This window comes from Vanellus vanellus (assembly GCF_965231255.1).
Source record: "Vanellus vanellus genome assembly, chromosome: 30".
Taxonomy (NCBI): Eukaryota; Metazoa; Chordata; class Aves; order Charadriiformes; family Charadriidae; genus Vanellus; species Vanellus vanellus.
The window spans coordinates 1409981-1437962 of NC_138935.1; the positions used below are offsets into that span (position 1 = coordinate 1409981).

General features: G+C 56.5%; 4 protein-coding genes across 4 annotated transcripts; 3 read left to right on the forward strand and 1 right to left on the reverse strand.

Annotated features, from left to right (window-relative positions):
- Positions 1–1642: 1642 nt before the first annotated feature.
- Positions 1643–3519, reverse strand: NXNL1 (nucleoredoxin like 1; the record flags this gene model as incomplete). The annotated part of the gene is made up of 2 exons (XM_082496722.1): positions 3170–3519; positions 1643–1940 (listed from the first exon to the last, which is right to left on the reverse strand). Exons 1-2 carry the CDS (start codon positions 3490–3492, stop codon positions 1643–1645), a joined length of 621 nt encoding a protein of 206 aa, XP_082352848.1. The 5' UTR covers positions 3493–3519.
- Positions 3520–4478: 959 nt separating this feature from the next.
- SLC27A1 (solute carrier family 27 member 1) lies at positions 4479–14706 on the forward strand. The gene is made up of 12 exons (XM_082496609.1): positions 4479–4743; positions 7661–8055; positions 8873–9034; positions 10030–10099; positions 10202–10293; positions 10421–10530; positions 11346–11555; positions 11777–11903; positions 11999–12136; positions 12491–12655; positions 13286–13432; positions 13986–14706. Exons 1-12 carry the CDS (start codon positions 4577–4579, stop codon positions 14135–14137), a joined length of 1935 nt encoding a protein of 644 aa, XP_082352735.1. The 5' UTR covers positions 4479–4576; the 3' UTR covers positions 14138–14706.
- A 49-nt stretch (positions 14707–14755) lies between these two features.
- PGLS (6-phosphogluconolactonase) lies at positions 14756–16623 on the forward strand. Its single transcript, XM_082496611.1, has 5 exons — positions 14756–15129; positions 15202–15309; positions 15392–15493; positions 15901–16041; positions 16203–16623. The coding sequence occupies exons 1-5, from the start codon at positions 14857–14859 to the stop codon at positions 16338–16340; spliced, it is 762 nt and encodes a 253-aa protein (XP_082352737.1). The 5' UTR covers positions 14756–14856; the 3' UTR covers positions 16341–16623.
- A 1956-nt stretch (positions 16624–18579) lies between these two features.
- NIBAN3 (niban apoptosis regulator 3) lies at positions 18580–27599 on the forward strand. The gene is made up of 14 exons (XM_082496680.1): positions 18580–18730; positions 19567–19697; positions 20205–20336; positions 20777–20891; positions 21899–22048; positions 22261–22376; positions 22459–22563; positions 22990–23152; positions 23507–23694; positions 24859–25017; positions 25456–25572; positions 25769–25876; positions 26506–26617; positions 26777–27599. The coding sequence occupies exons 1-14, from the start codon at positions 18676–18678 to the stop codon at positions 26989–26991; spliced, it is 1866 nt and encodes a 621-aa protein (XP_082352806.1). The 5' UTR covers positions 18580–18675; the 3' UTR covers positions 26992–27599.
- The last annotated feature ends 383 nt before the right edge of the window (positions 27600–27982 follow it).

The window sequence follows — 27982 nt, forward strand, 5'->3', positions numbered from 1 at the left end:
ACCACCAAGAAAAGAGCAACTTTCAGTTTAGAACGGAAGAAAATACGGCGGGTAAATAAATAAATAAATAAAAATAATAAAAAAAAATAGGGTAGGGCTGGTAAAAGTCCACTTTTAATATTATTGAACTTTACATAAATTCAGGTGGAGAGCGTCCTTTTATTGACACGGCAGTTCCACGGGGACGTGCCGCCCTCTGCCTCCCTCCCGTTGCTCCCGCTTCCCCATTTGTCATTTTTAACTTTTTTTTTTTTTTTTTTTTTTTAACAATGCAGCCACACTCGCTGCTGGACACTGCCCGAGGCAAACGCAATGTTGTTCCGCTAGTGACCGTCAGCCAGCACAGCTTCGCTCCTCCACCTGAAAGTGCTTTTGGGCTTAATTTGTGGCTTTTCACGCAGTGTTGGGGCACCGTAGAGCGTCCTGGAGGAGACGCCCTTCTTTTTCTGCCCACCACGGAGTCCCTCCCACCCATTTATTTCTTCTCCTTCCCTCCTCTACCTGCCAGACCTGCTGGGTGAAGAGAGGGAGGTTTAAGTGAGAAAACGAGTCGAACAAGCCTCCGTCTGTCTTCGACAGGCGCTTTCCTTCCCAGATCCTTCAAGGATCCGGCAAAGGTTTGCTAAATCCTCTGCTCAGCTCCCCGCTGATGCAGCGGTGAACAGGAGACCAGAAATGAGCAAATTAACGGTTCCTTTCCCCCTTTCTCCCGCTCTTCAGACCCCTCGTTTAGGGAAAAGGAGGGGACGCGCGCAGCAGGATTCCCTGTGGGCTCCAAAAATGAGATTTTTGGCTACAGAGCGTGTTCAGAGACTCGGCTCCGCACAAATCTGTTGGATTTGACAGGACGAAGCAGAGCGATGTTCACTAAGGACGTGCGCCGCCCCGGCAGGTTTCGGACAGGCAGATCTTCCGCCTGGGATGGGACTCCGTTTCCCGGTGGATCACAGCACCGGGAATGCCGCCGCAGCAGATGGCAACTGCCGCGAGCGGATAAAGAGAGGCGACGGGTCACCGGGATGTCACCGCTGCGTTCCGGTCATGGAGCAACCTGCTCCAGGATTTGGCCAAATCGTCAGTTTTCAGCAGCGTAACGTCAGCAGCGACACGAGAGGTTTCTCAGGACCTGCTCGCTTTAGCACGCGGGCGTCTTTCTCCTAAAAAAAAACCCTTTATGAACTTATCACGGGGATTCTGTTCCTGCTGTCGTTTGCCACAGCTTCCCCGTAGCGCCAGAGCAGCGCCTGGGCAGGCTGCCGGGGGGGATTTAATGCAATTCCCATTTTTTTAAAACTCTTTAGCGAGTCGTTCACTGAATGCCAGACTCTAGCACTTAGTTTTCTAACTTTTTTTTTTTGGTAATTAAATGACAAAGACGCTCCTGTGAGACGTTTTTGCTAGGCTAGGTCCTAGGGTGATAAAAAGGAGATGTAATTCCGTCAGGGTCGGAATATTGGGTTAAGCAATTTTCCGGGTATGAACAGCTCTACACAACGCGTTTGCCTTAAAACGGTTCAGTTCTCCCAAAACTAACGTGATTTTAGCTGACTTCGAGAGTACAGAGAGATGTTGCTGTTCCGGGGACGGCGGGTTGGGACCGTGACCTGAGGGCTGTCCCTGGCCGGGTCCACCGGCGCAGTCCCTAAGGAGACTCTTCACCTTCCTCTTTCCTCCCCTCGTCCTTCTCCTCCCTCTTCTTCTCCAGCTTGTACTTGAGGCGGCGGATGGGGTCGGTGATGCTTCTCCTGCTCCACTCATCGAAATCCTCCGCCAAGAGAAAATTTCGGTCAACCAGCTCGGCGGCCTCCTGCCAATTTCGGAAGCAAGCGGGGCCCATGCGCCGGATCTCTTCCACGGCGTTCCCAACGATCACCTCCCCGTTGGGCTTCAGCACCACCACCGCCGGCACCTCGGAGACGGCGAACCGCAGCTCCAGCTCCCTGCAAGGCAAAGGGGAACCTCAAATCAGCGAGGGATCCTCGCCACGCGTCCTCCTCGCCACGCATCTTCCTCCTCCCACCACTCCTCGTCCTCCTCCTCCTCCTCCCACCACTCCTCGTCCTCCTCCTCCTCCCACCACTCCTCGTCCTCCTCGCCGCTCCTCATCCCGCCACTCCTCATCCCGCCACTCCTCATCCCGCCACTCCTCATCCCGCCACTCCTCATCCCGCCACTCCTCATCCCACCACTCCTCATCCCACCACTCCTCATCCTCCTCCTCCTCCTCCCACCACTCCTCATCCTCCTCCTCCTCCCACCACTCCTCATCCTCCTCCTCCTCCTCCCACCACTCCTCATCCTCCTCCTCCTCCTCCCACCACTCCTCATCCTCCTCGCCGCTCCTCATCCCGCCACTCCTCATCCCACCACTCCTCCTCCCACCACTCCTCATCCTCCTCGCTGCTCCTCATCCCACCACTCCTCATCCTCCTCCTTCTCCTCCCACCACTCCTCATCCTCCTCCTCCTCCCACCACTCCTCATCCTCCTCCTCCTCCCACCACTCCTCGTCCTCCTCCTCCTCCCACCACTCCTCGTCCTCCTCGCTGCTCCTCATCCCGCCGCTCCTCATCCCGCCACTCCTCATCCTCACCGCCCGGTAGGATTCCCGGTGCCGGCAGAATTACGCAGAGCCTATTTACTGAACGTAACCTGCTCGTTTGTCTATCGTTGGTAATTAACGCCTGACGCGGATCTCTACGGGGCCGGGGATTTGGGCGGCAGCTCCCCAGGGACAGCTGTTGGGACCTGTTTTACACGGTTGACGTTTTAACCCGCTCCGATTTGCCCTCAAAAAGGAGCTGGAAATAATTCTCGGTATTAATTGCAGCTCGTTCTGTCGCTAACGAGGTTACAGTAAATACGTGAGCGCTTCCAACCCACCTGGCTGCACCCGTCTTCCATGCTACGAGTCCCGCCTGGGGGACCGGCTGACACGTCTTTTAGGGTTATAAAGAGTACGATATAAAATCGGAATACAAAAGATATCAGCAAAAAGCGAGATGGAAGGGAGAAGAAATATCAGTTTTGTTTTAATAGGTGCGGCCAAACAGCTTTAGTATTCTTTTTCCCTTTAACGCACCACACTGGCTGCTCCAGCGGGGACTGAAAACGAGGGAAAACACCTGGAAAAGAGCCTAAATATCCGAAAATACCGCCGGGGCGCGTACCTTTTGAAGGCATCGCCGAAGGGAACGGCCAGCCAGCGTTTCGGCATGCTCCTGAGGAACGCGCTCTGCTGCTCCTCCGTCTCGTCCCGCGACACGTACACCAGGACCAGCTGCGACGCTCGTTCCACGTAAAACTCGTCGGTCAACCGGACGAAGAAATCCTTGAGGATCGGGGAGAACTCCCGACACCGCGGGCACTGCCCGGAGCCGAAGTAGAGCAGCAGCACTTTGTTCTCCAGCGCCCGGCACAGCTCCCGCTCCGTCTCCACCTCATCCCGTTCCCGGTTGCCCGTCAGGACCTTCCCGGTGAAGAGGGCGGCCATGGGCGGACGGTACCGACCCACCCGGTGGCTCACGGTGAGTGCTCGGTGGCGGGAGGGGGGTGCGAGACCCCCGCAGCCCCCCCAGCTCCCCGGCCCCGCCGCCCCCGGCTGGGGATGAGCCCGGAGCCTCCGGTAATCGGCTTAAACGGGGAGGTCAGTGCCTGGGGAGGGGGGCGGCGGCGGGGCCCGGGCCGTGGGATCCCGGGTGTGTCGGTGGGGGTCCCGGGGAGTCCCGGGCCGCGGGAACGTGGGCAGTGCTGGTCCCGGGTCGTGCCGGTCCCGGGCCGTGGGAACCCGGTTGTGTGGGTCCCGGCCGGTGCCGGTCCCGGACCGCGGGAAAACCGGGTGTGCGTGTCCCGGGCAGTGCCGGGGGGGTCCCGGGCGTGCGTGTTCCGGGCCGTGGGAACCCGGGCAGTGCCGGTCCCGGGCCGTACCGGTCCCGGGCCGTGGGAACCCGGGTGTGTCGGTACCGGTGCCACGGAGTCCCGGGTGGTGCCGGTGTGGGGGTGGAAACCCGGGTGTGTGGGTCCTGGAGCCGTGGGGTCCCGGGGCCCTGGGGTCCCGGGTGTGCGGGACCTGGGCAGCGCCGGTCCCGGACCGCGGGAAAACCGGGCGTGCGTTGCCCGGGCAGTGCCGGTCCCGGGCCCTGGAAGCCGAGTGTGCGTGTCCCGGATAGTGCCGGTGTCGGTGTGGACACGGAGGGGTTTCCCACACCGCTCGTTAAGCCCCGGGCGGGTACAAAACCCCGCCCCCCCCTCCCCCCGTGTAGCGCCCGGCAGCGGCGGCACCGGCACCGGGCGGGGGGGGGCGGGCCGGAGCCTCGCCCCGCCCCTCCGCGGCGGCGTTCCCCACGCCGCCCCGCCTCACCCAATCGGAGCCCGGCAGCCGAGCTCTCGGCCAATAGAATCCCGCGTTTCCCGAGGGGGCGGGATGGTAGCCGGTGCGTGCGGGGCGGGGCTTAACCTGAGGCGGCGGCGGTTGAGGCGGGAGCGGGAGCGGGCGCTGCCGGCGCCGCTGAGGGAACGGGGCCGGGCGGCGGCGGGGGCGGCCCGGGGCGGCCCCCGGAGCCCTCACCCCTGCCCCCATGCACCCGGCGGGGGTCTGCGCCGCCTCCCTGGGCTCCCTGGGGCTGCTGCGGCTCCTGGGGGCTCCCTGGCCCTGGAGCCTGGCCGCCACGCTGGGCGTCTGCCTGGGCAGCGGGGGGTGGCGGCTGCTGCGGCTGCTCTACCGGACGGCTCCGCGGGACCTCTTGTAAGTGCCGACCCCGGCGGCGGAGGGGACGGGGAGACCCGGCGGTTCGCAGCCCCGCGCCGGCTTTGTGGGGGAGAAGGCGGCCGTGAGCCGGCACCGTGCGCTGGAGCCCAGCGAGCCCCCGGCAACCCGGGCTGCACCCCCGGCAGCGTGGCCAGCAGGGCGAGGGGGGACTGTGCCCCTCTGCTGCGCTCTGCTCTGCTCTGGGGAGACCCCCCCGTAGTGCTGCCTCCAGCTCGGGGGGTGCCAACAGCAGAAGGACACGGAGCTGGTGGAGCGGGGCCGGAGGGGGCCCCGGAGATGCTGGGAGGGCTGGAGCCCCTCTGCTGGGAGGGCAGGGGGGAGAGGTGGGGGGTCAGCCTGGAGAAGAGAAGGCTCCGGGGAGCCCTCCGAGCCCCTTCCAGTGCCTAAAGGGGCTCCGGGAGAGCTGGGGGGGGACTCTGGGTCAGGGGGGGGAGCCGTGGGACGAGGGGGGGCGGTTTGGCACCAGCAGAGGGCAGATTTAGGGGAGACAGCGGGGGGAAATTCTTCCCCGTGAGGGCGGTGAGCCCCTGGCGCAGGGTGCCCCGAGGAGCTGTGGCTGCCCCATCCCTGGAGGGGTTCAAGGCCGGGTTGGACGGGGCTGGGGGCAACCTGGGCTGGGGGGAGGTGGCCCTGCCCGGGGCAGCGGGTGGCACTGGGGGGGCTTGAAGGTCCCCTCCAGTCCAAACTATACTATGTTTCTGTAACAAATTCTTCCCTGTGAGGGTGGCGAGACATGGGCCCGGGTTGACCAGAGAGGTGGGAGATGCTCCATCCCTGGGAATGTTCCAGGTCAGGTTGGATGGGGCTCTGAGCAACTTGGTCTAGTTGAAAATGTCCCTGCTCGTGTCGGGGTTGCACTTAATGGCCTTTAAAGGTCCCTTCCAACCCAAACCATCCCATGACTCTGTAATTCTTAAGGTGTGCGGGCTGGTGGCAAGCTGGATTCGCTGCCTTTGAACCTGAGCTGTGTCAAGTTTTAACCGTTTTAACTTGCTGGTCTGCCTGCGTGCAAACAGCGGTTGGAAGGGCTCAGCCTCGAAGGGAGTGAGTGAACGGACAGACGCGGGACGCTCATGGGATGAACACCACAGTTCACCCGTGGAAGAGGAGTCACAGAGCGATGCCTGCCTGAGCTTAAAGAGAGGGTCGATCCGTCTTAAAATGTGTAGTCCAAACCAAGGGCTTGCGGTGTAAACAGCAGTAAGTCTCCTGCAGCTTCCCCATCTCCTGGGAGTCCCTCACCATCGCATTCAGTTCAGCGGATTTTAGGCCTCGGCGAGGATGTGCCTTTATTCCAAAGGATTTAGGGCTCCTGCGATTGCCAGCTTCACTGTGGCTGTCATTCTGCTTTGAAGAGCTGTTTCCTCCCGATTGCCCGGCAAGCTGGGAATAATGACAGAAAATAAACCGGGCAGAATAAAGCCCTTTAAGTATCTGGAAAGTGCGGCTCAGCAGTGAAAAGGCTCCTGTGTTCTGTGTTTGGCACAGCGCGGTGTAAGGTCACTGTGAAAGCCCCGCTCGGTCTGACCACTGCCAACAACTTGTTTCTGAAGCGCACCCTTCCCCCTTCAGCCGGGCTGTGCTGAGCGAGGCTCCCGCTCTCGACACTCAGTCGTGAGAGTTGCGGGTTTTTTTTTTTTAAGTGCTAATATTAAATGACCTTTCAAGTTTCTGGGGCTTCTTCCAAACCCTTGTTGCACAACAATTTCCTATTTTAATGGTGGAAAAATACCGCCTCCATCTTCCTACCTCCGGGAAGGAAACAGGATCTGTTACATGCACCCAGACCTGCTGTCCTCGTTTTGGTGGCGGTGTTATGGTAGCGTACTCTAATAAATTTTGTTTCGTATCTCAGTTATAACTGATAGCCGAAGCGAGAGAGCTGACGTGCCCCTAAAGATAGTTTCCTCCAGGACAACATCAGTGAGATGGTTGAAGTTCAGACAACAACTTTCGCTGCCAGCTTGAAGCGTGTCGAGTTTTAACTTGCAGCTGCTGCCTTGGAGACTTAAAATAATTATGTAAATTACGGAAGAGAAAAAAAAAAAAAGGCCTCATTAGAACAATCTGGTTTCTTCTTTTATTGAGCAGTTGCTCTTCATGGTATCAGATATCCACAGAGGCAGTAATTCTTTCCTTGATAAGGCACCACTGTCTTTAAAGGAGCCCGCCATCCAAGAATTATTTTTATTTATTAATTATTATTAAAGTCTATGGTTTCTGCCTGGTAGTATTTAAATAGCCTCACTTCATATCGTCCCAGAACTGTGGCAGAGACTGACTCACAGGAAAACGTGCCGGCAGTCCTCTCCTCTCGTGGGTGAAAGGGGAAGCCTCTGGCTTTGTTTTCTTGGAGCTGAGGCCACGGGTTGTTATCAAAGGGTCAGGTGGTCTTTGTCGTTTAAGTGCTTTTGGATCCTGAATGGTAAGAAGTAGCGCAAAGATGCTGCAAAACGTCCTGGCGAGAAAGACGCTTCCCGTGTGAAGTGTGTTTGCTCCCATTCGAGCTAAAAGCAATGGTTGCCAAGTCTTTTTTTATTTTTTAAGGATGGCAGAAGGCATCGTTAAAAGATGTAATTTATCCTCTTTAATGTTTTCTGTGGGCTTGTTTGAATCGGCATCAATGCGAAGATGGATTCCCTGTGTTTTATAGGGTGGAGAGTACCGCGGCAATTGCTGTGTACTGTTTATTTACAGTAATGTTAAAATAGCCGTCACTTGCCGTAGAGCAGCAGTGATTCCAGGTTCCGGTTTCAGGGTAACGCTTCAGCTGTCCCGAGGGTGGGAGGATGCCAGTGGGACGCCCGTGTGGAGCACGTGCATCCTGCCCGCGTCCCTTCTAATTCGCAAATTGTGCTGAAAATTAAGTTGTTCTGCTTTTTCTTTGCTGCAGTGGCCTCTCGGTGCTGTTACGAGTCAAGTACAAGTTGCGAAAGCATCAAAAAGCCAAAAGCACCATCCCCAAGATATTCCAGGATGTTGTCCGCAGGCATCCCGACAAAGTGGCCCTGATTTACGAGGCCACTGGTGAGCAGTGGACCTTCAGGAGGCTGGATGAGTACTCCAACGCCGTGGCGAACTACTTCTACCAGCAAGGCTTCCGCCTGGGGGACGTCATTGCCATCTTCATGGAGAGCCGCCCCGAGTTCGTTGGCCTCTGGCTAGGGATGGCAAAAATCGGCATCGAGGCGGCTCTAATCAACTTCAATTTGCGCTTGGATTCTCTGGTTTACTGCGTGACGACTTCGGGTGCGAAAGCCGTGATCTTCGGAGGGGAGCTCTCTTCAGGTGAGTCGCTTGGGTGTTCGTATGCCTTATGGGCAACGTGTGAACTGTTCACTTGGTCCTGAATGAGGCAGAGATTGAAAAAACTGAAAACAAAAAGGCAGCTGGATGCATTAAAAGCTAGGGAAGATGGTAAATGTCCTGATTACAGAAGGCAGAAACGTTCGGTTAGTACCTGAGGCTAAAAGAGAAGTGGTGTTCTGAGTCTACTCTGAGTCAGGAGCTTGTTTTCACCTGCCGGCATCTTCCTGGTTTCGGGGTGCCCAAACTGAGCTCGCTGATTTGCTCTTTTTTTCGTCGGATCTGGAAAAGCCGTGTCAGGAGCCTTGTGCTTCATCGAGAAGTGGCAATATATGTCGCAAGGAGTATTTTTCTGCCGCAAGGCGTATTTTTCTCTCTTACTCTGTTAATACTCTTTGCTTAATGCTGTTCTTTCTGCCGCAGGATAGGTCTGTCAGTGGATGCTAGTTTTAAATGCATCCCTGCTTTTCCAATGAACCCTGTTCCGATGGTTATTGTTAGACCCGGCGGTTTATTATTGTAAATCATCTCCTTGAAACCGTTCTAGACTGTTTGAAGATCATAATGTGGTCGTGGGGAGAGGCAATTTCACATAGTTTTTTTGTTAGGGGTTTTACTGAGCCTGGCTCAGTCTGACCGCGCTGATGCAGATGTCATCTGGATGGGTGTGATGTAAGTATCTTGAAGGTTCTTCAGGTCCCTCTGGGGTTTTGGGGCACAATAGGACATTATACAGATTGTTGTTGCCACTCCCCGGAGCGTTACGTTTGTTGCAAAAGCGACTTGCTTTGTCTTGCAGCAATATCTGAAGTGAATGGGATGTTGGGGAAGAACATGGCAAAATTCTGCTCTGGCGACTACAACCCGGGTGTGGTTCCTGTGGAGACCAAACATCTTGATCCTCTTCTGAGTACCGCCTCGAAATCGCCCCCGACTCTGATTCCACTCAAAGGTTTAGATGGTAATTTTATCAAGGTTTTTTGTTTCTCAGTGCGATGTGTGGAGAGCCGAACTAGGTGACACCAAAACAAGAAAATGAAGCAAGGTGGAGGGATTAAATCAACCCGGTTTGGGCTTGCAGATAGAAGAAAGGAGGAAAAAAAAAAAAAAATATGGGGGTGGGGGGAAATAAGGTCCTGGTTCCAGGGTACTCTGGGTTCAGTTTCTCATTGTCTGAGACTGCCAAGCGTGAGGCACCTAAAGTGTTTAGTACCCGCGGGAGGAGATTAGTGCCTTTCCCGGAGACTGCCCTTCCCTCAGAGGAGAACAGCCACTGGAATGTGTGTGGGGCGAATCCATCCGACCCGTCTGTAGCGTGTAACAGCCCGTATTACCTTCCCCCACAGCAGACTCCTGTGTAATTAAAATCTTTCCTTGTAATATGGCTGTGGGGAAGATGAGTCTTGGTGGGTTTGGGATTGAGGAAGGGAAAGGAAGGTGCCAGACTGGCCGCCAGTCTGTGTTTCGTACTTTAAGACAATCAAGAACATCTGAGATCCCTCAGGCACGAGACTTCATTTTGGTACTTTGTTTAATGATACTGCGAAGAAGCTTTTCCTTTAGATTATTATTTTTTTTAATCATAGTCTTAGATACCTGCCCTGCCATCGGAAGCAGGTCGAGACCTTTCCTCTAGATTGGTTGAAGTTAATGTCTGACCTGGAGACCTGATCTAGTCCCAGAATAATTTGCATAAAGGGATACAGGTCATGTTCTCAGAGCTCTGCGAACTCTTCATTACGCGTTCCGGTGTCTGCTGTTGTGGACGACATGCGGATTCTCCGTCAGGCTGCAACTCCGCGCTTGTGTCAGCCTTCGCAGCTGACTGTCCCCTGTGCTGTCACCATTTCAAAGCCGTTCCTCTGGAAACAAAGCCTAAAACGCAGAACAAACCCCGTGGGGATTTTCTCAAGCAGTTGGGAACGGTCTGTCTGACCCCTGTTTCTATTCTTCTAGATCGGCTCTTCTACATCTACACTTCAGGAACAACGGGAATGCCCAAAGCCGCCATCGTGGTGCACAGCAGGTGAGGACCTGCAGAGGTACTTCCCTCTTGAGGAGCATTTCGCTTCGCAAAACCCCCAGCTTTACCCGCCTCGCTCGCTCAGCGCGCTCTGCCTTCTTACAGGTATTACCGTATCGCTGCCTTTGGTTACTACGCCTACAAAATGCACCCGCAGGACATCCTCTACAACTGCCTCCCCCTCTACCATTCTGCGGGTAAGCGTCCTCCTCCTCGGAGGCGGAGGTGAGGCCTTGACCTCCCCCGTGCCTGCTCCTTCGCCCGTCCTTGTGAGTGAGCAGCCCCAGGATGGCCGGAACTATTCCCACAATCCTTATTTTCCAGGTAACATCATGGGAGTTGGGCAGTGTCTAATCCACGGCCTCACCGTGGTGATCAGGAAGAAGTTCTCGGCCAGTCGCTTCTGGGACGACTGCGTGAAATACAGATGCACGGTGAGGGCTCTTTGCAGCTCCGCTCGAGCGCGCCGGGTTCACTGCTTAATTACTGATCTCCAGATAATTCCCAGTCCCTCGTGGCATATCGAGGTGCCTGCGCCATGGCGTCTTCAAATTGCTAGTGCCGCGTTAGGCGTGCAGGACTTTAGGAAAGGTCTTTCATCCATTTTCTCCTGCTTCCTCTTTGTCCGGTTGTCAAGACCAGCTTGAAAACACGAGTTTGCATCCCTTACTGTTGCGGGAAAGCTCTGCCAGAATTCATCTGCGTTGGGAATCTCTGCAGAGGAATTCTCTTGGCAGTTCGTAGCCAACAAACAGCTATTTGTGTTTGTGTCATCATTACCTTCTAATTTAAGCAGCTTTCTCCTCCCTGGTGTTTATCTTGCCCTTCCCCTCCCCCCTCCCCCTGCAGTATTTATAGCTGGTAATTGGATCTCCACTCGGACTGTGTTTTGCTCGGTCGAGTTGTTAGTTTGTGATTGACCCCAAATCTTTCCAGAGGTCTCTTAGTCACCTATTAAAGCACGAGGGGTTTTTCTTTACACCAGTATCTTTATTCATGCTGAGATATCCCTCCTGTGCTCTTTCCTGGTGGGTTCCAGGGGGCGCTGGTTTCCTTTTGCCTATTTTTTTTTTTTTTGTGGCAAGAAATCCCAACTTGAACTTGCAAAACCTCACAGTTTATTAAAATGCCTGACGCGTCTGCTTCCACGAGGTACGCTGATGCCAGTGGCCTCGTGGTCGGCTTTTTCCAGGGCATTGTAAGCGTCGCCTGAAGCCTGAGCGCTATGTTTTTGTGTTTACTGCTTCAGATTATTCAGTATATCGGGGAAATCTGCAGGTATCTTCTGAATCAGCCGGTCCGAGAGTCAGAAACCCAACACTGCGTGCGGCTGGCGGTGGGCAATGGTTTGAGACCCACCATATGGGAAGACTTCACAAAGCGCTTCCGAATTAAGCAGATCGGAGAGTTCTACGGAGCCACGGAGTGCAACTGCAGCATTGCCAACCTGGACGGGAAGGTGAGGAGGAGGGAGAGGGTACCACGAGGGCTGGGACGGGGCACAGAAGGGAGACAAACCTCTGCTGCCTTCCCTGACCCCTCCTCGTCCTCTTGCAGGGAGCTAAAGTGGTAATTAGGGTGGCATGCACGAAAACCTGGGGAAAATCTTACATTTGGGGTTGGGTTTCTTTTTTTTTTTTTTTTTTTTTTTTTTTTTTTTTTTTTCCTGTCTTTCGGAAGGTCGGCGCCTGTGGTTTCAACAGTCGGATTTTGCCCAATGTTTATCCCATTCGTTTGGTGAAAGTAAACGAGGACACGATGGAGCTGATCCGTGATTCCCGTGGGCTGTGTATCCCCTGTCGCCCAGGTGAGTGTTAACCCGAACCACTCCGTTGCAGCTTTTTGTTCTTAAAAAATATATATAACGTCGGTGTCATCTTGCCTCGATTGCATTTCCTGCAGGAGAGCCGGGGTTGCTCGTCGGTCAGATAAACCAGCAGGATCCCCTGCGTCGGTTTGACGGCTACGTCAGCGAGAGCGCCACCAACAAGAAGATCGCTTACAACGTGCTTCGGAAAGGGGACCAGGCGTACCTTTCGGGTACGTTCTTCATGCAGACGGTGGTCTCCAGAGACCCAAATCTGGGATTTTTTGACAGGAATCAATGATCTTAAAGGTCTTTCTATGATTAACAGATGCGTTAGCGTTTTGAGGTTGCCAGCCGTTGAGCTTCTCTGGATTTAATTAAAATAACATTTTAGAGAGGGAGAGATGTTTTTTTTTTCCCTGTCCTGTAACGAGGAGGAGTGGTTGCACAGTGGTGGGAACTCACCAAGGTGTTTCTGCCTTCTCCTGGGAAGAAAACAGCACGACCCTGAGCAGAGATTGGCGAGGCAGCCCTGCGCTAACGAACCTGAGTCCCGAGGTGGTTTTTGGTGTCTTTCCCCCTCCCAGGAGACGTGTTGGTGATGGACGAACTCGGTTACATGTACTTCAAAGATCGCAGCGGGGACACCTTCCGCTGGCGAGGAGAGAACGTCTCGACCACGGAGGTGGAAGGAGCGTTGAGTCACATCCTAAACCAGACGGATGTTGCAGTGTACGGAGTGGAAGTACCAGGTAAAAGGTTGAGTCGGAGCTCTCGGGACTTAGGGAGAAAGAAAAAATAGTAGGCAAAAGCACCAGATGTGTGTCATAACAGGCGGAAATCGGTTGCCTCTATTGTAGCCAGGCACCCGAAAATGAAAAGAGATAATAGAGTCAAACAGGGGAGTTTGACACATTTATTCTGAGCAGTAGAAACAATCGGAGGTCCAGTGGCGCAATCTTTATTTCTGCCTTAAAAAGGAAGGTTTTTACGACGTGAGCTTTGTGAAAAGACTGTTCTGTGGGTGTGCAGACCCGTAAATCTTCGAGTGGTGCAGGAACAGGGGGGTTGAGGAGGGCACAGGGCTGGAACTGGGCCTGTGCTGGGATGTGCTGGCCAGGGAGGTGCCCGTCGTGGCGCTTTGCCCTGAGTTTTTACCACAGCGAATGTGAGAGAAACCTGGGAAAAAAAAAAAAAAAAAGAGAATTGGGTTAGCTTTCGGGGCGGCCTCCGCTAGGGGGTGAAGGGATGTGGTGGCAACCGACCTCTGGTATGAAACTGGGTGTTCTTCGTCACGTTTGCGCTTCACCTTGAAGAAACACCTGCGCTGGCATCCCGCACTTGGGCGCTCCCCACCCCGTAGCTGTGCTCCTCTCTTCCAGGGGTGGAAGGCAAAGCCGGGATGGCGGCCATCGCCGATCCCAAAGCTAAAGTCAACCCCAACGTCCTGTACCAGGAGCTGCAGAAGGTGTTGCCTCCCTACGCCCGGCCCGTCTTCCTCCGCCTCCTGCCCCAGGTGGACACCACAGGTACGGCCGCCCCCTCCCCGCCATGGCTGGCGTTCCCCCAGGGAGCTCGGAAGCATCTCCCCCTGCTTCAGGATGGAAAAAAACCCATCCCAGCTTCCAGTGGAAGTGCCGCCAGTCAAAACGATGATTGTTGTTAAATCTTAAACAAGAAACCGGCTCGTTCCGGGCCCTTCTAGAAAAGATGGAGGGACCACCCTCCTATAGAGATATTTATCGCTCGTACGCCGTCCGTTGCCTTTCCCGGGGTTTTATTCCTTCCAGTGTGACTAATGGCCCTGTCAGCTGCTGTTTGGCTGATGCGGTTTCTGGTTTTGATTTCCCGGGAATTTTACCATGTCCTTTTTACCAGTCCCTGCGTGAGGAGAAGTAAAAATTGCGCAAGGCTGATGAAAGAAATCTGGTAATGATCAGGCATGGTTAACGAGATTCCAGTTGCTAAAATAGAAACCAAACGCCGCCCCTGACATTTCCTCCCCGCTCTCATTCTTAAGCAGGCTTTCTGATGCCAAATATTTTTTTAATTTCGATTTTTTTTTTTCTCCTCTTTTTGAAGGTACATTTAAGATTCAGAAAACCCGCTTACAGAGGGAAGGATTCGATACAACCTCAGATCGCTTGTATTTTCTGGATCTAAAGTTGGGAAAATACGTTCCTCTGGATGAATGCCTTTACGAAAGGATTTGTTCTGGAAAAGCCGCTTTATGAGCTGGTCACATTCGGCCTTTTTTTTTTTTTTTTTTTTTTCCAAGGAAAAAACGATGACTAATCAGAGGGCCGGGCTGCTGGGGGGAAGCCACGGTTCCCTGCACCCTCCTTATGCAGGGAAGCGCCTGGCGCCGGCCTCTGCCTCCCCTAAAGCTCATTAACCCGCTGACGTCCCGTTAACCTGCCCGTACGCCCATAGAGAGTATTTTTGTAACCGCTACCCGCCATGGCCATATTTATTTACAGAGATACCTGTGCCCTGTGGGGGCTTCTCTCTGCTCCATTCTCCCGACTTTACTTAACCAATTTAGACTGGTTTTAACCTCATTTGGTGTTAGGTCAACGTTTTAACTACCCTTAGGCCTGGGGCTGTGAGGATATTAAAAACAAACAAACACACAAACAAACAGAAGGCTTTGATGGGTGCTGTGGTGGAGGGGAGCGGCCTTTGGGTTTTACCCTCCCTGCAGGCCGGTGCCTGAGGCGTGACAGAGCCCGGCCGAGGGGGAGGTTTGTGCTTGGATGGTGGAAAACGCGAATAACGGGGTAAAACGACTTTTATTGTCTCAGCTCGCCTCCGCCTCCCTTCTTCCGCCGGGGCCTGGGGGAGGCCTAGGCCGCGGGGAAGGCCTAGGCCGCGGGTTGCTAGGCAACAGCGCGTCGCGCAGAGCGCGTCACTTCCGGCGCGACGCTCCCGGTTGTGCCCCTCAGCCGCCGCCATGGCCGCCGAGCCCCGCCGCGTCTCGGTGTTCCCCTCCCCGCAGGAGCTGGGCCCGGCCCTGGCGCAGCTGGTGGCCGAGCGGGCGGCGGGCGCCGGCGGCCGCTTCTCGCTGGGCCTCTCCGGTGGGAGCCTGGTGGGGATCCTCTCCCGGGACCTGCCCCCCGCCGCCTCCACCGCAGGCCCCGCCGCGCCGGCCCGCTGGCTGGTGGCCTTCTGCGACGAACGGCTGGTGCCGCCCGAGCACCCCGAGAGCACCGTGGGGGCCTATAAGGTGAGCGGGGCCGGGCCGGCGGAGCGCTGCCGCACCCCGGGCCCGCCCTGACCCGCCCGCCGCTCTCCACAGGCCCAACTGCTGCCCCGCCTGCCCGGCCCCGCGCCGCGGGTGCTGGCCCTCACCCCCGGGCTGTCCCCCGCCGCCGCCGCCGAGGACTACGCCGCCCAACTGCGCCAGGTACCTGCCCGGGGGAGGCGCTGGGGGTCGGCTGGAACTGTTCCCACCCCGGTTCTATCTCCCGTTCTCTCTCTCCCCGTAGGCTTTCCCGGGCGAGGACGTGCCCGTCTTTGATCTGCTGGTGCTGGGGGTCGGGCCAGACGGACATACCTGCTCCCTCTTCCCCGACCACCCCCTGCTCCAGGTGAGCTCAGCCGCCGGCGTCTGGCTCCCACCGGTGTCCCCGGGGATGCCGTTACCCCGAGGTTGTCATCAGTGACTCGCCAACGGCGTCCGTGCGGCGGTTCCTGATCTGGGGGTGGTGTCGGTTTAAAAAGTAAAGGTGGGGAGAGGGGGGGGAAGCTGCTGGAGTTGGCTTATCCCCCCTGCTTGTTTCTTTTAAATTTCTCCCGATTTGGGGAGTTTGGGGGGAAGCAAAAAAGGAGAGCGTGACTTGGGTGGGGATGTGGAAGGGCTGAGGACTCTTGGTTGCCCTCAGCAGCTGCTGCTCACCCCGTTTATGGTCAGAGTTGGCAGAGTTGGGATTGCTCCCCTGCTTCGTGGTTTTTGTTTTTTTTTTCCTCTTTTCATGTTTTTTTTTCACTCTAATAGGAGAAAGAGAAAATAGTTGCTGCTATTACTGACTCTCCGAAGCCACCGCCGGAACGGATAACATTAACCCTGCCCGTGCTGAATGCTGCGCGGATGGTTGTGTTTGTGGCTACGGGGGAAGGCAAAGCTTCTGTTTTAAAGGTTTGGACCCAAATTGTTCATATTCTTAGTGAAAATCCAAGGCGTTCTGGGGAAACAAGTAATTGAGAGGCTTCAGTCAACCGCCAAAGTGTTTCAGGGGTGGTTTGCGGTTCCCTTTCACCAACCGCTTGGCTGAGGCACCGCTCCCTCTCTCCCAACAGCGCATTTTGGAAGGCGACGAAGAAAATCCCCTTCCCGCTGCCCGCGTCCGGCCTCACTCCGGGCAGCTGCGCTGGTTCCTGGACGAGTCGGCAGCCAAGGACCTGACCATCCCCCTGGAGAAACATTCCGTCTTGTAGGGCCAGGCTCGGGTGACGGCAACCACGGCACCGGCTGTGTGACATTCCAGGTGAAGAACGCCACGTTTGATTGTGGTGCTCAGTTGCAGCACAAAATGCACTTTTAAATTCCTTTTCCTTGAACAAACGGTGCTTTGCCGAGCACAAATTTCCACGTAATAATCCCTTCCCTTCGGTGGGGATCGGGTGCCGGGCTGGAATCGTGCAAGGCGACAGCGTCACGCGGTTCGTTTCGGGTGCTGTGACGTGAAATGGGTACGCGGTATTAAATGGATTACAGCTCTTCTGCTCCTGGTTCTTTTTCCACCGGGCCACGCTCTTCCGTAAACGAGGGACTCGAGGAGCAGACGTGGGGTCTGGGGTGTCAGTGGTGCGATGACGGACGGACGCTTTCCTGGAGCAGCTCTGGCCGTAGGGTAACAGTTGGTTTCCCTCACTGGTTTATGGGATTTGTCTGTGTTAACCCTGGCTTTGACTCTGCTTTAGTTCTTGCCTAAAACCCCATGTCATCGGCTCCTTCCTACCTGTTTTTTCACACACCCCGGTGAGGTTTGAGCTTTTGGTAGTGGAGAGCTCTCTGAGATCGCATGGCATTTGTTGGCGCGGCAGGAAGGGAACGGTATTCCTGTGCTGATGGATGAAGAAACTGAGTCAGAAAAGGCAGATCCTCTAGGAAACACAGTGCTTCCGTGCCGGGTTTTGGGAAAGAAAAAAAAAAAAAAAAAAGAATTGAGGTTTTTGGGCTGGACTTGGACAGGACAGGACTTGGAGCAGTGCAGGGCGCAGCCGTCCATCTCGACGACGGCCTCTTTCAGAGCCGATGACTACTGGAGTAGGAGCGATTTGGTCTTTGTCAGCGAAGTACCCCAGGGTCTGGTTCGTCCGTAGGTGTCTGTAGCGTCGTTTTCCTGCGGGGAGCTGCGCACAGGGCTGGTTAGTGGCTGCTCTCAGTATCTCTGAAATCGGTTTTAAGGAGATGCAGACAGAAAGCGTCAGGGTTCGTGTACTGAATACAAAGGTGACTAAAGTCACGTTTGGATCTGCCCGAGAGCTGAGCTCCGCCTCTCAAAAACGCGAAGCAAACCAGCAAAGCGCACGCATGCGGACGAGACTTTGAAACTAAAATCTAACGCAAAGTTAAAATAACGTTTAAATAACACAATTCCCTGTTCTTGGACCTGGCAAACGACGCAGGTTTTAACGAGATGGTTTTGCAAATGTGAGTCCAAAAAACGTACAGTGGTCAATTTTCCTGTGTCCGATCCATGGTGCTGTGTCTGTCGAAACCCACTTCTCTTGCGCAGTGGTGCTGTGTTACCCCTCAGGGATTCCAGAACCTTTTTCCATTCAGCTTTAGGGCTTTTTTCTAAACCATCCCCCATCTATTTCCTTGTATGAAAAGCATTTAGGCTTTTTGACCAGTCCGGGCAGTGATGCAAGTGCTGGATGTTTCTGCTCAGAGTTTCCTGTTTCTACACGTCCCGTAGGGCGTGAAGGCTGTCAAAAACCGCCGGTTGCGTAACGGTAAAAATGGCAGATTTTGTTCAGCTTGATCGGGGAAGCGAGAGCAGGTGCAGCGTATGGCAGCGAGCGGTGCTGTTTCCGCCATACACTCGCAAATGTGGAAATAACTCAGAAAAATCCCCTTGCTCTGTCCTGCTGGGTGGTTCCTGCGTTGTTGCCCAATTCCTCACCCCCTTCGTTCCGTTGTGGGGTACTTTGTGTGGGCGGTAGCTGAGAGGGGGTCGAGATGGGCAGAGCATGGAGTACCGAGAGCAAACCTGGGATAAATCTGGTTGTGCCTTTCCTAACATTGTGTAAATTTACACCCTGAACCTCTTTAGCATCCTAAATTTAAATTCCAGCGCGTGCGGTTTTGTCTTGAAGAGTTCGGTGTTAATTAATGGTAACCGGCAATTATTTCTAGGGTGGAAACAGCACGTGTGGGCGAGTGAAGAGATGGCTAGCGCTGTCCCGCTGCAAAAGCAGGACCCTCCGAGCTGGCAGGCTGCCGCACACGAATTTCCCCAGTCTCAAAAATAAATCGGAAACCAAATCGGTGCCGGTTTAGCACGCAAAACTTTGGGTGAAACTGGTGGGAAGCGGCAGAGGTGCTGCTGCCCCTTTAAGGCTTATTTTGTGAGCGGGGGGGGGGGGGGTTGCTCGATATGAAACTTTATTTGAATATTTCTGAGCCGATGATCGGGAGGGGGAGCGAGACGGAGAAGCGCTGCCGGATGGCAAAGCTGGACGCCGCCGGCATGTGGCACGTCCCCCCTGCGCCGCCGACCCCGGCGTCGGAGCCCGGCCGGCAGCAAGCACGCTGAGGCCGAAGATGGGAGGAGGGTGTTCGAGCCCTCTGAACGGGCGGCAGCGCAGGTACCTGAGAGGTGAGAAACGACTTTTACTGTCTCTGTTGCATTTGTTTTTTAGAGGGGGGGTAAGAATATAAATCCTGTTCGCAGGGAGCGGTGGCCCTTGGTGGTTTGGGGCAGCCCTCCTTCTGCACCGCAAGGCTGCCAGCCTTGGCTTTCCGCTCGCTGCGCTCGATTTTGGGCTTTGTGAGACGTGAAATCTAATTTAGTTGTTGGGTTTAAGGCGGAGTGTGCGAAATGAGTCTCTGAGCCCTCTTCTCTGGTACCTTCCTCTTTGGATGGCCCTCGGAAGAGGGATGGGAAGTGCCTCGTCCTTCGACTGTCAGCTCGCTGCCCTCCCTGCCGCCTCCTCTGCTTTGAGCAGCGCATTTCTCCGTGCTGTAAGACGCCTCTGGAGCTTCACACTGTGGCTTTATTGTCCGATTCCTTCGAGCTTACGGGGCGTGACATTTCAATAACTCTGCTGTCGATGAATTCACTCCCTTGTTTCCATCTTTTCAGCTGGCGAAAGACGCATTTGGCACATAAGTCTCATTTAATTTTGATTAGTGTCAGACCCTCTGACATTTCAGATCCTTTTTGGCCAGGCGCCGTCCCGTGCTAGACTGGCCGCGTTCCCGGGGTGATAAAAGCACCCGCCGTTCGGGAGCGGGGTCCAGCGACAAGCGCAAGAAATAAAGAGCCATCACTCTGCATTTCTTGAGATGCGGAGAGGTTGTTTCGTGCCTCAGTGCTCGGCTTCCGCTGCTGTTCTTAGAGGAGAGGAAAAAATGCTAATTAAAACCAGCCAGCAGCCTCCACTGGGAGGAGGGCACCCCCCGAACCCGGCTCTGTCCTTGCTCTGCCCCCAGGTCGCGCAGACGCCACCGTGAAGAACTTTGTGCCCTATTACCGGAGGCAGCTGGCGACTGCCCTGCTGAGACGGGTCTCGGGGGAACTGCAGCCCCAAGGGAAACCGGCCCCGCAGCTCCTGCCGAGCGAGGTAAGAGCCCGGTGCGACCTCCCCGAGCAACGCTTGTCTGCTGAGGTCGATCTTGCCCTGGAGGTGTCCCGCCTCCCATGAACGGGAAGATGTGGCTGCTGTTCCTTCTCTCGCTGCAGCGGCACCATTACATGGCGCAGAACAGTGACCTGTTAATAAGGAAAACTTTGCCTGCTGTGGCTTAGAAGTAAATATTTAAAAGCATAATTAAGAGAGATGAGAAGGTGGGATCGGCAGCTGAGGATCTAGCTCACAAATCGACGCCGAAGACCGACAAAGCCCTCGCAGCGTCACCACGGTTTAGCATGGAGAGCGACGATGTAGTTTTTTTAGGCTGCCTTTTTGCTTTTCATCACCACTAGATGTCCGTGTCCAACTTATTTCTACAATGCTCGTAGCAAAAGGCCTCGGCCGGGCGCAGGCCAGGCGATGGGTCTGTCTCCCCGCGGCGCTGATGCTTTGTCCCTTGGCTGAGGTTTTTCCACCTCTTCTCTCCTGTGTCCACAGCTCCGGGGGCCGCCCGATGCCGCTCTGCACGAGGGGTCACTCTCCCAGTACGACAGCGATTCCTGCAGCTGGCAGGAGAATTACTTCATTCTGCTCAGGGATTTTACCCTGCAGTGGTTCGAAAGCGAAGAGGTAAGTGTGCTCCTGCTGCAGAGGCCGTAAAATCGAGGATTTTCTGTGGTCAGACCTCAGGAAAACCTCACCCCGTGCAGGCAGAGACAGAGGTGGGCACGGGGCTGTGCAGATATCGCTGCTAGCACGCTCGTGTAAAAGCCTGCCGCTTCCCACCCGCGCGGCTGCACAGCGGTTCTCCTCGCACGGAGAATCCTTCCACAAACATATCCCGTTTCCTTAAAACACGCCCTGCTTTACTGCGTTGCGTTGGATTCTTTTGTTGTTTTAATTGTTGCTACTCAGCTGCGCGAAAGAATTACCGAGTTCCGCAGCTGGCGTAAGCGAAGCCGCAAGAAACGAACCGGCTCGCTGCCGCCAGCTGCTCCGCGATCGCTGTGAACAGTTAATTACCGCCCGCAAACCCTCGCTGAGACCTCGTCGTTTGGTTTCTTCTCCAGGCCCTGAGGAAAGGCTGTGAGCCCAGAGGCTCCACCGCGCTCTCTGGCTACCTGCTGCTGTCTTCCCCGGGCGAATACGCCGAATCGCTCGGCGATCTGTGCCAAGGGCTCGCAGGTAATTCCGTGCTACGTCGACGGTTAACACGTAGGGAATGGCTGAGGTATGAGCGGAGTGTGGCTCAGCACCTCGGAGCGTGATGGAGGAGGATGAGGTGAGCGCCCGAGGCAGATTCTTGCACCGAAAGACGCGCAGGAAACTTCCTTTGGCATAACGCTGGGGGCTAAACTTCTGGCGTCACCCAGACTTGGCGCTTTGGAGCTCTCATGCAGCTAAATCCGTTGTTTTCCTCGTTTCTCCGCATCCTCTGGCCTCTCCCCCGGCAGACAGCTGTGCTCGGGGCTGCTGGCGGCCTCGCGGCTTTTCTTGGCCATCTGGAAAGCTCAAACTTTAAACCCGAGTGGCACAAAACCAGAAGCAGCTGCGGAGAAACTCTGCCAGTGACTGAAATTCATTTCAAGCGGTTTTGTTCTGTTCAGCTCCTCAGTGTGCAGCCCTCTGGCTTTTATTAGAGAGCTGCCTGCTGTAAAAGAGTTTATATCTGCTTGTGAACAGTTGTAAATTGACATTGGTTTTTTTTTAAATTATAGAGAGCACTGTTTAGAATAAAAAAAAACCAACTTAAAGGAATTAGGATCTTTCCAGCCTGCCGCGCATACTGGTTAAAAAGGAAGCGAGGCTTTACCGGTTTGCTCTGGGAGCGGAACGTTTGTACTTCTCCCCTACAAACGGTTCTCGCTGTTTGCAGCGCTGCGCCAAAACTCCTGTTTTGTTGTGTCTAATAAGGCTGAAAAAAGAAAAGCCGCCCACCTCGGTGAAGGCCACCGACGTCTGGCGGGGTGTGAGCCCCTCCTCGTTTTCTAAGGAGCGGCTGCGACGCACCAGGTCTTGGAGCGCTCTCGAAGGACGGCCTCTTCTTTTGTCTCTAAACTGGTATTTCTCAATAAAAATATGAACGAGAGCCTCACCGCTAGGGAAGCTTCCAAGCGCTTCTAGAGAATCGATTTACAATTGTAACTGCGCCATTGTACGTTGTGCTTCTTCCTCTCTCCTTCCTCCCCGAGGTGACAGCCCCGTCGCTGACCCTCCGGGAGGGTTTCTGTTTTTCCTCTACCATCCCTTCCGGAGGCACTTCTGCTTCTGCGCGGGATCGGCGGGATCGCGGCGGATCTGGAGGGCGGCTCTCGGGGACGGCATTCGTTACCGCAGCACGGGTGAGGCTGCCGAGGCGGCGGGGGCCGCCTTAACGAAGCAAAGGGGCAGCGCGTGGGGTCGGGCCACGTTGATGCCTGAGGGCGAGAGCCTCTCGCAGCCTTTACTCGCGCTCGGAATTGTTCTTAGCCGCTGCGTTCCCGCAGTTTGGTGGGAATTGCTCTGAGCGTCCTCGATTAAACATCACCGGAACTAACTCATCCTTCATCCTCAGAGTTACAGAGGAGGGATTCGCTGGAAGCGGAGGCGTTCCTCGAGGCCGTGCGGTTTTACAGGCAGGAGAAAGGCCGCTACGGGGCAGGAGATCTTCTCCTGGGGTCGGAACCTGAGGTCGGTAAAGCGCTCAAGACCCGAGTGTTTCCAGCAAAGTTGTTGCTCCGAAGTGGTTTCAGCCTCTCGTTTTGGGTTTTAGATCCTCGGAAATGTGCTAATGGAGGATTTGCTGCCGGTGCTGCGCTGTCAGGTGCTCCCGAGCATCAGAGGGTCGGAAAGGAGGCGGCAGCAGCTGTGGCTCCAGGTGAACGGCTGCAGCATCGTTTGCACCTCAGAAATTGGGGCTGTGCCGGCGCTGGGAGGGAGAGCGGAGCGTGGGGTAGAAACCTGTCAAATAAAGAACAATTTGACATAAAAAGGCCGGTTCCGTGGAAGCGCTGGAGTGAAAAATAGGGAGTATTGCGGCGTGTGAGCGGTGTGGCTGGTTCAGGGTATTGGTGGTGAGGGGATGGTGATAATGGAGAGGGGTAGATTAATTACTAATTTGGGTTGGGTGAAATGAAGCTGGGTGAGTAAAAGAATTTTAGGAGCGTGACAGGGGTGGGACGTGGGGTGGTTGTTCAGTGGTGAGCCCGGTAGCCTGGCCAGGAAACGGTAACGTTGCCAAAACTTGTGACTCTTACCTCTCCTTTATTCTTTCTCTCTCTGGTTCACCCGCTCCCGCTCCCAGTTTCTGCAGGAGGTTTATGCTCTGATCCTCAGCGAAATCTCCAGCGCATTCCAAGGTTTTCAGAAGGAGAAGGAAAAACTACAGATGGAGCTGGAGAAGAAAATTCGCCCCGACCTGGATCAGATGCTGACTTTGAAGGATCAGCTAACCGCCAAACTCCGAGGTTGGGCAAACGGAGGGATAAAAGGCCAAAAACACACAGGTTCAAAAAAAAAAAAAAAAAAAAAACAAAAACCAACAAACAGGACAAATCCGTGAAATCTGTCTGCCCCGTAGTTGCAGGTCTTAGTTTGCAAAGTGCTGGTTTGGATAGTGTCGTTTTGGGATCCGCAGCCCAACCACTATGGTGAATTTGGGTGTGATAAAGAGGGGCTGTGGGTGGAAGATCTCAGGGTGGTGTTTTCTACCCGAACCTGAGCCCCGCTGGCGTGACGCTGTGCCCCGTGGAGCCGGCGTGGTGGGAAGCGCGGTGCGGCACGGGGTCTCTCCGGTGACCCGCAGCTCTCGGTCTTGGCAGCCGTGGTGCAGAGCCCGGCGGAGTCGTGCTGCAGCCGGGCAGTGGAGCCTCACCTGCACGGCGTGATGGAGGAGCTCCTGCATCCCATCAGCGCGGGAGTGGAGGCGGTTCGCTCGCTCTTTGTCCGGAGGGTCGATGAGATGATCGGGCTCGTCCGGAGCTCTCCCGTCGCAGTCCTGCAGAGAGAGGTAACGCAGGAACGGGACAGCAAAGGCGGAAGCTCTACTCACTGTTGTGGGCGCAGTGCCCATTCCTGAGACATGGTCGTCTTTTAAGTGCCGCGGCTCATTTGAATCGGTGTCAAATCCCGGCAGGAAGGTTCTCACGGGGTTGAGCTTTATTAAGTGTTAAGTCTCTCAGCTGCTGGGGAGGTCATAGAATTGCAGACGGTTTGGGTTGGAAGGAACTTTAAAGGTCATTTAACCCAACCCTCTGCCCCGGGCAGGGCCCCCTCCCCCCAGCCCAGGTTGCCCCAAGCCCCGTCCAACCCGGCCTTGAACCCCTCCAGGGATGGGGCAGCCACAGCTCCTCGGGGCACCCTGCGCCAGGGGCTCACCGCCCTCACGGGGAAGAATTTCCCCCCGCTGTCTCCCCTAAATCTGCCCTCTGCCGCTGCCAAACCGCCCCCCCTCGTCCCACGGCTCCCCTCCCTGACCCAGAGTCCCCCCCCAGCTCTCCCGGAGCCCCTTTAGGCACTGGAAGGGGCTCGGAGGGCTCCCCGGAGCCTTCTCTTCTCCAGGCTGACCCCCCACCTCTCCCCCCTGTCCCCCCAGCAGAGGGGCTCCGGCCCTCCCAGCATCTCCGGGGCCCCCTCCGGCCCCGCTCCACCAGCTCCGTGTCCTTCTGCTGTGGGGACCCCCCGAGCTGGAGGCAGCACTGCACTACGGGGGGGTCTCCCCAGAGCAGAGCAGAGCGCAGCAGAGGGGCACATTCCCCCCCTCGCCCTGCTGGCCACGCTGCCGGGGATGCAGCCCGGGTTGCCGGGGGCTCGCTGGGCTCCAGCGCACGGTGCCGGCTCACGGCTTCTCCCCCACCGACCCCCCCGAGTCCTTCTCCCCAGGGCGGCTCTCCACCCATCCCTTCGCCCCCAGCCTGTGCGGATACCGGGGGTTGCCCCCACCCAGGAGCAGGACTCTGCACTTGGCCTTGCTGAATCCCATGAGGTTCCACAAGGTCAGGCGGCATTTTTTTTCCACGCTCTTTTCCCTGAGCACGTGCTGCTGGTCCGCACTCCTAAGGGGACACGGAGAGAAGGGGGGGAGCTGGTGATCGGAACGGTGCGGGGACCGAATGCTGTGGAGGAAGGGGGATGCCGTGCACCGCCCGAGTAACGCGCTGCCGCTCTTCCGTAGCTTCGGACACTGGGGAGAACGCCCTGGCAGCCCGAAGTCATGCAGCCCTGCTACGAGGAGGCCGACCTCTACCGAGAAAGCCTGCGAGGGCTCGAGGAGCGGTTTGGCTTCCACGGCATGACGAGCCTGGTCCTCAGCGCGCAGAACCTCATGCAGCAGGTAGGTGGTGACGCTGCAGGGGGTGACCCTGCGGGCTGGCTCCAGCCTCGGCCACCCGCTCCCCTTCTCACGCTCCGTTTCCCCTTGGGCTACCCAAAAGGCACAAAGCGAAGGGCTGAAAGTATTTTCTTAGTTTAAAAACTCAACAAGTTGGCTAACCAAGGAGGAAGGGACTCGCAACCGGGGTGAGGTCATAGACTGGTTTGGGTTGGAGGGGACCTTAAACCCCCCCCCAGTGGCTCGCTGGGCTGCCAGCGCACGGTGCCGGCTCACGGCCGCCTTCTCCCCCCGCAGCACCCCCGGGTCCTTCTCCCCAGGGCTGCTCTCCAGCCATCCCTTCACCCCCAGCCTGTGTCTGTGCTCGGGATTGCCGAGGTGCGGAGGGGAATCCCGTGTCCCACGCGCCCGCTGCGGCCTCAGCAGGGCTCTGTCTTGCAGCTGATGCAGAACGCCACCCACACCTTGGGGCAGGTCGCGCGGTGGCCCCTGGGCCGGCCGGCCGGTCGCCGCCAGCTCGCCCGAGCGCTGGAGCGAGCCAAGGAGCGAGTGCTGAAGGTGAGGCGCGGGCCGCTCTCCCTCTCCTTTTATGCCTGCGATGGGTTTATTTGGACGCAGTTTGGGGGTTGGGGTTGGGTTTGTTGGTTTTTTTTTCTGTCGAATCGCCCTGTTTTGCTGCCTTTCCCCACTGCTCCCGTGCCCCAGATGGGGGGTTGTGGCAAAGGGACTGATCCTCTTTGACATTTAATTGCAGAAGTTTGACTACGACAGCAGCTCCGTGCGGGAGCGGTTCGCTCAGGAGTGGCTGAGCCGAATTTTTCTCCCTTTTCTGCTGAAGCATTTGGAGGCCGAGTGTAAACTGGTACGGTTGAGCCTGTGACGGGCTCGCGGGGGGACTTGGCTGCCGGGGCGGAACGGGCTCAAACAAGCGGCTTTTAGTTCAGCAAGAAAAAGCGGCTCCTTCCCTCGCCGCAGCCTCCCCCTCTCGCCAGCGTCCCGCCGCTCGGCATCTGTCTCTCTGCAGAAAAGAGCTTTTAATTCAAACTGCGGCGGCGCGGGCTGCCAAACCGCAGCCCTCTCCTGGGCCGCATCCCCAAAATCTCCTCTGGACGGGACATAAGTCCCGTTCTGTTTCAGCCCGCGCTGGGTGTGCCCGGCCTTTCGCCGTTTCCCAAAACATTCTCCTTTATTTTTATTTTACTCCCTTTTTTGGCGTTTTCCCCTTTACTGATGGATTCCCTCCGCAGCGAGTCCCGGGGGTGGTTTCGGAGGCGAAGGGGGCTCTGCCGCGGGGCACACGGGCTCCTCTGGGATCTGAGGGCGCTGCTGTTGCCTCTGCTCTTGCTCTGCCCGATTTTGGGGGAGCTTTACCCAATTCCCATCAATTTTTCCCCTCCGGGCTGCCGCTTTCGCGGCCTCGTGGCTCACTGGGGGCGCAGGCGCTGACGCTGCCCCATTCTTTCCCCCCCTCCCGTCCCCTCCCCGGGGCAGGAGCTGCCGCGATACGAGACCTTCGTCTTCGCCGACTTCGGCGGCATCGTCAACCTGGAGAATATTTACGAGGAGGCGGTGGCGGCGGTGCTGCTGCGCGCTGCCGGCGGAGGTGAGGGGCTGCCGTCCCCGCGGAATATCCCCCAACAAAATATTTACCGTCGCCGCTTTTCTGCAGGCGGCGATTTTGGGTTGGTTTCTCTTTCTTTTTTTTTTTTTTTTTTTTTTAAAAAGCTGTTAAACAGCGCTTTTCCATGTTTGTACATTGAAGTTTCTTTCCAGATGTCGCCCGTTGCTCCGTTCCAGGATCCCGCGGCTGAACTGCTTTTCTTCCTGCCAGTTTTCCTTCCCTCCCCCTCGCTGCCTGGAACCCCGCACCCTCCCGCTGTGGCCAAACCCGGGGGAAAAATCGTCTCATTTTACAGGCGAGACGTCGGGGGAGGCCACGGGGTCCCCTCGGGATGGGGCGGCTGTGACGGGGGGTGACTCACGGGGGGGGGGGCGCGCTTGAACCCTCTCTAACTACGAGGGGAGGGGGCGGAGGACAACATTTCCCGTGTTTCGGAGACGGTGGAGGGTTTTCCATCGGCCGAGCGCGAGAACAGGGCTGAGCCGCGTCCGCAGTGTTCACTTGAATGTGAAAGTTTGAGAATTTGACTTGAAAGTTTTACTCCACAGTAGAATTTTGAAAGGAAAATACTGGGAAGTGACATGCGGAAGGTAAAATTACTTGAAATTTTGGAGGTAAAATACTGGAAATTTTGAAGGTGGAATACTTGAAAGTGGAATTCTGAGGGTAAAAATAGTTGAAAGCGCCGTTTTGAGGGTACAGTGCGGTGCAGGGACCTGCTGAAGGTGGGACGGGGGGTGGGGGGTGACTCCTGATCCCCTTCCCACCACCTTGAGGGCTTCTCCGGCCCCCGGGGGCTGCTCTGCCCCCCACGGGTGTCACACACACCCCCCACACCCCCCCCCACACCCCCCTCCCGCTGTCACCCCCCGGGGGTCCGCCGGGGTCTGGGGGATGAAGGAGGGAGCGATTGGGAACGGCCCATCCCTGTGCGGGGGAGCAAAGGGTGGGGGCTACGGGGGGAGATGGGGTGGGGGGATATGGGGAGAGGGAGATGGAGGAGAGGGGGTGGACGGAGGGAGGGAGGTGGGACATGGGGGGCACAGGGACAGAGGGACTGCGGTGGCCCCGGGCCCGCGGGGGGGGGAAAGAATCGGGGGCGTGGCCAGAGGCGGCTGCCCACGGCGGAGGGGCGTGGCCGCGGGTCGGTCCGCCTCCAGAGGGGGCGTGGCCACGGCGCGGCCCGGCCATAGAGGGCTGTGAGCGGAGCGCGGGGGGGGCGTGGCCGCGCACGGCGGGGCGGAGCCACGCACGGGGGCGTGGCCGCGTCGGGGGGCGGAGCCGCGGGCGGCCCAGGATGGCGGCGGCGCGGCCGTGGCCGCTGCTGCTGTTGGCGCTGGCGGCGGG

Coding starts and splice junctions, on each gene's coding strand:
- NIBAN3 (XM_082496680.1), top strand. CDS start 18,676: ATGGGAGGAGGGTGTTCGAGCCCTCTGAACGGGCGGCAGCGCAGGTAC. Junction 20,337..20,776: donor AGTGGTTCGAAAGCGAAGAG/GTAAGTGTGCTC, acceptor TTTCTTCTCCAG/GCCCTGAGGAAAGGCTGTGA. Junction 22,564..22,989: donor GGCAGCAGCTGTGGCTCCAG/GTGAACGGCTGC, acceptor TCCCGCTCCCAG/TTTCTGCAGGAGGTTTATGC.
- PGLS (XM_082496611.1), top strand. CDS start 14,857: ATGGCCGCCGAGCCCCGCCGCGTCTCGGTGTTCCCCTCCCCGCAGGAG. Junction 15,130..15,201: donor GCACCGTGGGGGCCTATAAG/GTGAGCGGGGCC, acceptor CGCTCTCCACAG/GCCCAACTGCTGCCCCGCCT. Junction 15,494..15,900: donor CCGACCACCCCCTGCTCCAG/GTGAGCTCAGCC, acceptor TCACTCTAATAG/GAGAAAGAGAAAATAGTTGC.
- SLC27A1 (XM_082496609.1), top strand. CDS start 4,577: ATGCACCCGGCGGGGGTCTGCGCCGCCTCCCTGGGCTCCCTGGGGCTG. Junction 12,137..12,490: donor GGACCAGGCGTACCTTTCGG/GTACGTTCTTCA, acceptor TCCCCCTCCCAG/GAGACGTGTTGGTGATGGAC. Junction 13,433..13,985: donor GCCCCAGGTGGACACCACAG/GTACGGCCGCCC, acceptor CTCTTTTTGAAG/GTACATTTAAGATTCAGAAA.